Source organism: Lepisma saccharinum, chromosome 21, assembly GCF_977018435.1.
Source record: "Lepisma saccharinum chromosome 21, izLepSacc3.1, whole genome shotgun sequence".
Taxonomy (NCBI): Eukaryota; Metazoa; Arthropoda; class Insecta; order Zygentoma; family Lepismatidae; genus Lepisma; species Lepisma saccharinum.
Window position 1 is genome coordinate 40,824,856 of NC_139249.1, and position 11,934 is coordinate 40,836,789.

The 11,934-nt window shown below is 36.4% G+C and overlaps 1 protein-coding gene across 1 annotated transcript in view; it reads left to right on the forward strand.

The window, feature by feature from the left end:
- Positions 1-6,696, forward strand: part of LOC146004141 (mast/stem cell growth factor receptor kita-like) — a 107,302-nt gene extending 100,606 nt beyond the window's left edge. Inside the window, exons 21-22 of the mRNA XM_083142806.1 lie at positions 3,479-3,584; positions 5,466-6,696. Of these exons, the coding sequence (XP_082998932.1) occupies positions 3,479-3,584; positions 5,466-5,972 (613 nt within the window). The 3' untranslated portion in view covers positions 5,973-6,696. The remainder of the gene's footprint in view (positions 1-3,478; positions 3,585-5,465) is intronic.
- The last annotated feature ends 5,238 nt before the right edge of the window (positions 6,697-11,934 follow it).

The following is an 11,934-nucleotide window of genomic DNA, read 5'->3' on the forward strand; positions in this document are numbered from 1 at the left end:
ACATCACTCTCTTTGCAGGGTCACTATCACTCATGCGAATCACATGACCTGCCCATCTTGGTATTGCCTCCTTTATTACACCAATAACTGTTGGTTCATGATATAAGTCGTAGAGCTCCTTATTAAATCGTTTTCCATTTTCCATTCTCACATACTGGTCCCAATATTCTTCGTAATAACTTTCTTCAATGGTCTCTACCAGCTGTTCATCTTTCCTTGAACTGGTCCAAGTTTCCGCAGCATAGGTCAATACAGGTCTTATCAGTGTCTTGTAAAGTGTTAACTTAGTTGTTCTGGACAATATTGTGCTCTTAAAATGTCTCTGTAGTCCATAATAGGCCTTATTCGTTGCTATAAGTCGTGCCTTTACTTCCTCCTGTGAATCATTCACATATGTCACAACAGAACCCAGGTAGATAAAGGAGTCCTCTCTATCAAAGGTATAATTAGCCATTGTTATGGTCGGTGATGCATTATATCCGTGTGCTTTACCTGCTGCCACGTACTTGGTCTTCCCTTCATTCACCACCAATCCCATCTTCTTTCCTTCCCTTTCTATGGCCAGAAATGCTTCTTCCACTGCATGTAGAGATCTTCCTACTATGTCCACATCATCCGCATATGCTAGTATCTGGATTGACTTATAATATATGGTACCCCTAATTTGCACCCGAGCTTCCTGTATAACCTTCTCTAAGGCAATGTTAAACAACAAACCGGACAGCACATTGCCTTGTCTTAGTCCTTTTTCTATTTCAACAGATTCTGAGAGTTGTTCTCCTACTCTTATCTTACTATTAGAGCCCTCCATAGTTATTCTCACCATTCTTAGTAATCCTATTGGAATTCCAAGATCTTCCATTGCCAGATAAAGTTGGGCTCTGTTTATACTATCGTATGCAGATTTAAAATCAATAAATAGATGGTGCGCTCATATCCCAAACTCCAGAGTTTTCTCCAGTATTTGCCATAAGGTGAATATCTGGTTAATTGTAGATTTTCCTGGCCTGAACCCACATTGTTATGGTCCAATGCACTTTTCTACATATGGTAGTAGTCTTTTATATATAATTCTGGCAAATACTTTATAGGCAACGTTCAACAATGTAATTCAACGATAGTTTGCACACTCCATCATGTCCCCTTTCTTGTGGATAGGTCATCCATTCACATGGCATCTGTCCCTTTCTCCAGATTATGTTTATTATTACATTCAAGCCTCTAATGACACTTTCGCCTCCATGCTTAAGCAGCTCTGCTTGCAAGTTATCTATCCCAGGTGCTTTACAATTTTTCAATATCTTGATTGCCTCCCATACTTAATCTAACGTTGGACTTTCTATGACCTCATCTTCATTTAATCCTTCTTCCAGCATACCTGCTACATCTGCACTGCCATTCAATACCTCATTAAAATGTCTTCTCCACCTGTCTAAAATTTCATTACTGTCAGTAATTATATCGCCTGTTTCATTTCTACAGACTGTTGTCCTTGGCTTAAAAACATCTTTTGTATTATTTACCAGCTTATACATCTGTCTTACATTCTTCTGCTCATGGAGGCTTTCCAACTGCTTCATCTCCTGCTTCGTCCATTCCCTTTTTTTCTTCCTATGGACTCTCTCCTCAATCCTTCTTTTCTCTTGATATTCATCCCAAACCCTCCTTGTTGCACTTCTTTGCTGCACCCTCTTATATACATCATTTTTTTCTTTGGTTACATTTTGACATTCCTCATCGAACAACGTTTCTTTCTTTTGTGTTTCAAGTATTTCCTTTGCTACATTACTGATCCTCAGCTTATATCTATCCCACCTCTCACCTACATTTTCCACTTCTGCCTGTTTCATCCCGATGAATCTCTCTTGTAATTTACTGCTGTACCTCTCAACCACCATTGGATTTCTTAACTGCATGACATGAAATTTCATCAGTCTTGTTGCCTTCTTTTTTTTGACTATTAGATATTCTTGCTCTAATCCTTCCCATAAGCAAATAATGGTCGGAATCAATATTAGCCCCTCTATATGATCTAACATCAATGATATCTGATCTCTGTCTACAATCTATCAGCATGCGGTCAATTTGATTGTAAATTCTTCCATCTGGGGCTCTCCATGTCATTTTATGAATATCTTTGTGCTGGAACCGAGTTGTTGTTATTACTTGATTCCGAGATGCTGCAAACATTATTAGCCTCATACCATTGTTATTTGTTACTTTATGCATACTTTGTTTATCAATTGTTGGTTGATACACGTCTTCAATGTCTATCTGGGCAATAAAGTCTCCAATTACTACTTTTATGTCATTTTTTGGGCAATCATCAAATACTTTCTCTAACGCATCATAGAAATCTTCTTTTACATCATCTGTGGATACTTCCGTGGGTGCATGTGCATTAATTATACTGTAATTAAAGAACTCTCCTTTAACTCTTAATGTTGATAATCTTGAACTTATAGCTTTAAATCCTATCACTAGATGTTTTAGTTGTTTATGTATTATAAACCCAGTTCCTAGCATATGCAGCCTTTCATCACAGCTATAGAAGACAGTTGCTTCTCTCTTTTCCAAAACTCCTTTTCCAATCCAACGTACTTCTTGCAATGCCACTATCCCAGGCATATAATTATTTAGTTGATCCAGCAACATCCTCAATGCACCTGCCCTATACAAAGATAGCACATTCCAGCTCCCTACATATAGATCCCTTCCATTTCCATAATTGGCTTGTCCTTTGTTCACGCCACTACGTTGTTGGTAGATCTGTCTGGCTACATTTCTTTGCGGTCTTGTAACGTGGTTCCTTTTGTGGGATGGGGTTGTCGGCCCCACTCCCAAACCCCATTCTTGGAGGACCAGGATTTGTTTAGGGTTTACTCCCCTAGGTCAGCTGGCTTTACTGTGCCTTACGAGGTTGCCCCACCCTTGGTTTTCTGTCAGGGTATCCCTCCCTTAGCCTTTGGGGATCCCTCCCCTCCCTGCAAGGCAGCAGGGGCTGTTCTCCTCGCCAGATCTCAGAATTTTCATCGGAGCCTTGCAGTATTAGTCACTCCAATATAATGTAATTTGTATCTTGCATTGAAATTTACTCTATGACTGTTGCTCTTGGTGTCACCAGCAGCACTAATATATAAATAAGACTGATTGATTGATGGGTTGCTTTGTTGTTTTATGTCCACTTTATGCACAGGAAGGAACTGGATTTACAGTTTATAGTGGGATCCAAACCACTGTGCCATGTGCCTTCACCGAGTATCGAACCAGGAGCCCCTTGATTACAAGGTGATGACGTTACCACTACGCCATCGAGGAGGCCCTATATATAAATAAAAGAATTGCATTTCTGTTCTTTTGAAACTCTCGATTCATTTTCTGAGAACATTCTTCACAAATCAGCCATCAACTTTGTTCTTATCTACAATTATACTTTTCAGTATTTAAATTCCTAATATATTACATTACGTATTTCCAGACACAAAATCATGACAGAATGCTGGAATGCTGAACCATGTGAAAGGCCCTCGTTTGAAAGTTTGGCTGAACATTTGGGAAGTATTCTCGATGAGAGTACAAAACAGGTAGTTATTTTTATATCTTTCATGCTTTCACCAGAGCTTAACTTTAATTTAAATTAAATCTTAAACATTAACTCTTATTGATTTCTTAAAATGCATCTATATTTGTTGATTTTCTTCAAAGGATACAAGTAGTTATGTCGATGAAATACTCTCACATGGGGGCAACTAGCCCCCGAAGATGAGAATAAATATTACTCTTGAAAGCTTACAATTTCTCCAGAGTTTATCTGCCTCATAAATAGGGTTTAGATTTATACCCACTAAAAGTAGTAAAATTGGCAAGAAAATAAACACCAAGAAAAATATTTTGAAACCACACACTAAAAGCACAATAAGAAATTAAAAAGATACCAAAACAGACAGTGAGCATGAACAAGTTATTAACTTTGTTAGTCAATTGCAAACTTATGACTGGAATGTTTTGTATTCTACTGTGTTTTTTAAGTATTTCACCACAGTTCTGTTACTTTTGGCTAACTGTGAGAATGATGAGAAAACAGAATAAAAAACTGTCAAAGAAGGCATTTTAGGTAAGATTAGGCTAAGTAAGCATATACAGGCTCTATACAAATGCACGTTTAACTGATTTAAAACATTAAAGCCCATGTTTTTTTAACAATGGTAAATAGGTAAAAATTGCACATAACATAGGAAATCATCATAGAAATGCAAAGTTGAAGTAACAGATAGTTAAGCAATTTTTAATAATTAATAACAATAATAGAATGATGATTTTGTGATTTTGGAGTCAATGTCTGGCAGTTGTTACATTGCAAGTGCACGAACTGGCATTATAATATTTAAATCTAGGGAATTCACTTTGGCATAGTTCCACAATGCTGCACTCACACTGAGACTCTTCCCTCCTGGAAGGAACTGAATCCAAAATCACTGAAAGAGAGTTCATCCTACAGTCATACTTAGTGAGTTACTTTTATCAACAGGTTGGGAAGCATTGAAAATTTGTTGTAGTTTTTGTAATGTTTAAGCAATCTCAATGAAGCTTTCTGTAGATATGCATGGTGAAATAGGATTACGCCTATGCATTCAAATTTCTCAATATGATAGCCGATAGGGTTATAGGTCCATATTTTCTGCATGACACCATGAATGGCGAATGCTAGCTGACAATGTTGCAAGGGTATGTTAGCCCATTGTATCTCGCTGGGAAAACATTGCTGAGCTTTTTTTTCATGCAAGATGGTGTGCTACCACACTTTGCACTTACCATATGGGCCTCGTTGTACCACAATTTTCCGGGATGTTGTCTGAGATGCTGAGGACCTCATAAATAGCCTGCCAGAAATCTAGACCTCATGCCCTGTGACTTTTTCCTGTGGGACTGAACAAAGGAGGAAGTGTACAAGGCAAAACCCTGCACTGTGGAACAATTGGAGGCATGGATTTGGGATGTTATCACAAACGTCCCATAGGAATTTCTACATTTGTTTCATGAAGCTGGTGGATGCTGTCTGTGCTTACGTTGATTTCTGAGGTGGCACATATGTATTCCTATTCCATAATGTATATGTACAGAAAATATTGCTTAAATATTACAAAAACTGCAGCAAATTTTTAATGCCTAGTTACTTCTTATGCATCCTGTAGATTCCTAGAACAGAGTTCTCTACATCTTGTTGCTCAATTAGCTCCCAAATTGTCCTTATGATGTGTCAGCACAGAAATTTTAGGACTCCCCCTGGGTATCAAATCCACAACTGCTAGAACTAAAGGCAAGAGAGATAACCATTTTACTATGCAAGAGTCATAAATAAAATATAATATAGTAGAAATTGTTGCTTGCCTTCATTACATTTTTGTGTTAAATTGCATACAAAATTAATTGATGTTATTCATTTGAAAGAAAAAATTGATTTACAGCATTTCATCGAGCTGAACAATCCTTATCTAGAACTGAACATGAGGAAATTTAGAAACAGCGAAGACTTTTCAAAACTGATGAGTGAGCCGAGCTATGTGAATGCAACAAGGCGGTTTACTCCAGAAGGAAGCTGCGGGAATATCCCAAAGGAATGTTCCAATTACTTAGTCATGAACAAGCAAATCCAGTCTCCATATCAAAACATGCCACCACCTCTCGACAGGGAGGATTCAGGTTACTTGTACATGGAGAGTCCCACAGCCAGGGAGTTTAATGTGCTGAGTCCAATGTTCAGTAATCCCTCAAGATCTGAACTTTTGAACAATACACAAACTAGTTCCAATTCAAACATAGAACTTAAGCCACTACTTACTAACCAAGGATGTAAAAATATTGAACAGAATACACAAGACTCTGCAAATTTCACAAACGTTCCTCTACAAGGTCAAACACGTGACAATTCTTTTTATAATCCTTCATATGACATCTTGAAGAGTTCTTCATAAATTGTTCACATAGCCATAGGATATGGTAGTATTAACACTAATTTCTTAATCATATTTTTCCTCTGGCATATTCATTTTGTAAAATCAGGTAATACTGAATATGGCATAGAATTATATGAAATTGCTTCATATGGATCAATTTCTCTTACACACATGCCGAGTTGGCAATATAATTTAAATATGATACATTCAAAATATTACATTCGTATGATTTCATGTAGTGAGTCCCCAAATCTATAGGCACATACATGCTTACACATATATGTGTGTGTGTGGGTGCATTTATGGAAAAAGCATTTTATTAAATTTTAATTGGGAAGTGCCATACTTGGGACATCTGTAACTATACCAATATGCAGCAGTACAAACAGTAGTCATAAAATATTAGGTAAGATTATTTCTTGCATATTATTTCCTAATATGTGACAATAATATATTTATATAAAGAAGAATGCAGGGAAGGAGCATAAGTTTCAGATTGATGTCTTCTGATAGGAGCTAGGAGAAAAACTGTATAAGTCACTTTTTTTTGTACAGAATATGTTGTTTCTACGAGTTTTTATTGTAATTTTGTTCCACTCTTTAATTGTATTTTAACTTCTCTTGATTTTTTACCTGTGAGTTATTTTTAAATTTTATAATATGGATTTTTTAAAATGTACATGTAGGAATCATAGAAAAGTAAATAATTGTATGAAAATGATGCAATTTGTAAGACAGTAAGCCACATTCATATAAAAATTCACATGTGAGAATTCTTATATGTCATAGCAAGAACAATAAAAGATTGATATTACGTGCACTTTCATTTAACAGTTTACAACAGAACATGTACAGTTGCATGCCCAGGTGAGGTTTTTTCAGCATCCCCTCTCCTTCCTTACCAGATTCATGAAAATATGGTAAAAAATACTAGTCATTCAGTGGTGCAGTAAAAAATGGAGGGAGAAGTTGTACTTTGAAGCAGTATACTAGTTGCTACGATCCAAAGTGTACCCCTTTAGTCCCTCAAATCATTGGAGAAACTAAGTAACTAAGTAAGCTGCAGTTGAAAGAACCTTGTTGCATTAATCACAACATGTTATTTTAATCTACATTATCTTCCTATCCAAAAGAACTTCTGCAGTAAACCTATTGTATTACAGCCATAAACCTATTCTACTCACTGTTGTACGTATACTGGTTAGCTTAGTTGATTGCTCGTCGTAAACTTTTTAAAGACAGTGAAAAATAATATAAATTGAATCCAAGATGACGAAAAAATATTTTTATGTTTACTTCATAGTATCAAAGTTACGCATTAATATAATTTTGTGCAAAAATGTAGGTCCACCGTTCTCAAAAAGTTACTGATAGGAATATATGACATAAATCATATATGAAACAGTATATGATTGACATTTTGAATTGTTAAATTTGTTAAATTTTCAGAAACTATGTACAGGAGTCTCTAAAGTTCCGTGAGCATTATAATGAAACACAACTCTGAAAACACATGACATGGAGCAAAGTGGTTTCTTGCAAAGTGTTCTACAGGTCACTACGATGGTACAGAACCCAATTAATGTCTCCGTAATCAGAGGCGAGGGCCACCTGCACCAATCACGTCATGAGAGCATCCAAACAATCCTCTCAACACCAAAATTACAGCAACTTCAAATTTATGTTTCAGAGAGCTCCCACGAGTCCTACCTAGTAACGCCGGCAGCGCTGATTTGTTGTATACTGTGGAGAACAACTGACCTCGAAAGGGATTCCTTTTATGTGAACAATATAAGTTTACTTAATAAGATCAATATTCAAATAAGAATATGCCTGTCAGCCACCATATAATTCAGTCTTGGATATCAAATTCAGAGCTAGTACAAATGTATGTGATGCAGTTTACATGTTTTATCCAGTCTACTTCCATACTGTTCAAACCTGTCTAACGGAATACCAAATTTTGTAGTAACCCAACAACCTGATCTTTCCCTAGCTGATTGCCAAACCAATTACCAGCATGAAATAATATGAGTTACGTTGGCAAGACACACAAAGTTCTTCCCTCTGAAAGAAAACACACAATATTAAGATATGTCAACATGCAATTATCACATACTGATTTTGTAAGCATATATAGAATGAAATAGGAGTTTTGAAATACTTAAACATTTATTCATATGAGAAATTACACCTCTCCCTGATCATTAACAGGAGCTGTTTATATTTTCACTTGCACTCAGCTCGTAACTGAATTTAGTACGAACAGCTGAATTAGAATTAAATATCTTCACCGTGCGTCTGATTTGGCAACATCGCCTCATTCAAGGTTATAATTCGTCAAGTTCAAATAATTAACCCAGATAATTTTACACAGACAATTTCAAGCAATTGCACATTTCTTACTAACCGTGCAAATTTCACTAATTCGTCTTTCTGCCGACTACATACCTGCATTACGACATGTGACCTTGAAATATTCAGACGCAATAAAATACCTTTTGTGTCTGATTACTACCCAGATTTAAAATTATAAGGATAAGCACTTATTCAAGGTTCTCTGGATGTATTGTATCAGATCATGTTCAAATTATTAGAGAAAACTCCATTTTACATGTAACGGCATCGCCCGCCATTAGCTGTCAACCACGAGATACGGAACGCTAAATTTTCGATTTATTTTCCACACTAGATACACACGCTAGCATGCTTTATTCGAAACGTACTTTAGATAGATCTACCTTTGAAGTATATAAACATGAGCTCATGAAAAGTGATTAAACTGCTGCAGCTTACCTCCTGAAACGGTGGGTCACGTGATCCTTTTCACACCCTACCTTTGTAATGGAACTGCCTAATCGCATCACCTTACTTCCATTCATTGCTCGATCCAACGGCCGATCTCCTGTTGTACAAAGTGCAGTACATTCCTTCACTGTCGAACACTTATCTTCCGTAAGCTAAACAATGAGGATTCCTTACCACATAGTTCCGTTATTTCTCCCATCCTTCACCTCTACCCCGGCTTCCTCCTTTTTTCTCCTTCGTCTTTTTCTTTCTCCTTTTTACATCACGTTTTCCGCGTGACACAAGAAGTTCTACTGAACATAATATTAAGTACAAATATTCATATATGTATGTATTAATTATCTGAATGTCATAAAGACTTAATTGATTATAGTTATTTTATTCAAGCACAATAATGGAGAATACTACGCTGTAAATTTTATAAGTTTTCGCCATCACTGCAAATTGTCCTTGCGTGCAGCCGCCGTCACAACAAAATGTCCTTGTGCATAGCGAAAGCAAACTGTTTTTGGCGGTAAATTTTATGACAATGAGATCTACAACAACAAGAGATTAAAACTTGTTACAAAGGCACTTGCAATACCATGACTTTGAATTTAACTTCGAAATAACATTCACGAACAATGTGATTTTAAAATTTTACAATTTATAATGAATTACAAATAGTGCCATCTAGCGTTATTTTCTGAACTTCGTAATGTACCGGTTTACGGACGTAAGTACAATATTTAAATGTTCTCAGCATTCATTACATTCTTATAATATCATGATACCATATGACAATAACCGTCATATCACATATATTTTTTTTTTTATTATAATAATAGAGGACTGATTACAGAGAAAATTTGGTGATATATGCTTGAACAGTACCTACTACCCCAGATGGAGGAGTTGCAGCCATCCATTATTTTCCAGCAAGATGGAGCATCCCCACATTGGTCTCATGATGTTTGTGGTATTCTGAATAGACATTACCCTGGGAGATGGATAGGCCATGATGGACCAATTGCCTGGCCCCCAAAATCTCCTGATATCAATCCCATGGATATTTGCCTCTTGCGGTACGTCAAGTATTGTATATACCAAACACCTGTTGCAGACCATGTTACACTTCACAGAATAATCATAGCAGCTGTGCAAACAGTTGTTGCTGCTATGCTGCAGTGGAATATCGCATTGACATCCTGAGAGCAACTAGAGTGGCACGTATTTTGGTGCACTGACATTGCTCTATGTTACTTTGCTATACCAGCTCTATTTATAGTGATTGACACACCGAAGGTTCCAGATAAGAGTTTCGAGGTGGAAAAAGACACCACTGCATCATTCATCCTCATCTTGGCGATTTCCTGAAAAGGCAGCCAGTGCTGCATCTACTCGGGGATTGGACTTAACGAAAAAAGGTGGTGTAAGGGTGTGTTAGTGGGAAATTCACAATGTTAGAACATTGAATTTAAGACAACATGTAAGTTCTCATATTCATATGAACTATTTAGATTATTTGTAACAATCAAAGCATAAAAATCTCAAGAACAAATTAACTGATAGAAAGGGTTAGTTAAGGTAAGGTAAAGTTCCCCGTGCACTGTGCCGTGAAGGTGCAATTAGGGAGTGTTGGGGTAGGTTGTATTCGGAGGGATGTGATCAGCACAATTCTCCAGCCACCTTTACTATCTAGGGTTACCCCCAGGTACCCATTGATTTGAGGCTAGGTGAGCTGCAGAGCCACTTTATCCAGAGCCAGAAAAATTCTGAACTTAGATTAACCACCTAGGGAATCAAAGAAATTTCCAGTGTTTATTTACAATACTAGGAACAACCAATTAAAAACGTCTTAAGAATTAAGAATGTCTTTCAGTCTCTCTCTCTCTCTCTCTCTCTATCTGTTTAAAGTAGCTCATCATTTCAAAATGTACTATTCATGAATTTATACCAAGAAATGTAACTTTATACCTACTTTTGCACCTTCTCTCTCCCGTATACCCTTTGCACCTGGAACCAAAGCAAGTGACCATGTGCTATTTGTCCAACAAACAATAATATATATATACACATAGTGTGTGGATGGGTGTTCTATATATGTGAATCTATTTGTGCCAAGTGAAGGTTAGAAAACTCCATAAATAACAGGGTGCGATATCCTGGGGGGGGGGGATTTCCCCCTACCAACAATCTTGGCATCAAAAATCCCCCCACGCACACACCAAAAGATTTCGGGGGGAGAGTTTTCGTTATAACAAACAAAAGATAAGCAATTACTTTTAATTTCAAATACACTTTACTAACAATAATATCGAAAACGCACACAAATTAGTGTGGTTGTGAGTATTGAATGAGTAAAAAATCTACATCAATATGCACAATTAAAGTAAAACAAGAATGCAAGACAAAAATAACTATAAGATCTAATTGATTTATATTAACATAGTGCAATATCTAAATAAAAATGTATACATAATAAAACCACTTCAACTATTTCCTAATTAATTAACATCTTTAACCCAGGGGCAGCAATTAGGGAGGCGACGGGGGGAGTTGCCACCCCACTTTTGCCCTCCCACTATGCTAAACCTTATATACAAAGGGCAATAAACTGTGATTGCCCCAAAGTTTTTCAGCTTGTCCCCTCCCCCTCCCCCCAGCTTTAGAACACAATTGATGCCAGTTAGTAAAGGAATTAGTTTGCTACTTTATGATATCTGATATATATAAAAGTAACACATTTTTATTTCTATGTAATTAATAATAATAATAATAATAATAATAATAATACATTTTCACTTTTAATAATATTATTATGAATGTTTATATCGTATAATTTATGCATATGTTCGTGGGGTTATTGTATAGATTAAGAGCTTTTTCCCTTCCCACCAGTCACCCTGGTAAATAGAATACTACAAAGCAGGATGTTCTTATTTTTCTGACTGTTGTAGTGAATACCAATGCTACTCTAAACTATAAATGAATCGACTGTTATTGAAAACTCAGCTAACATTAATATCAAAGAAACTACTTCTACATCTACATGCTGTTTTACTTCCAATGAATTTACACTCGGTTTATATAAATATTCCACAAAACAACAAGACTTACTTGTATGCGCTACTTCCCTTGATCTTGGCTGGCTTCAAATTTGATGCTGATCACTGCCTAAGTTTTCTTGCAG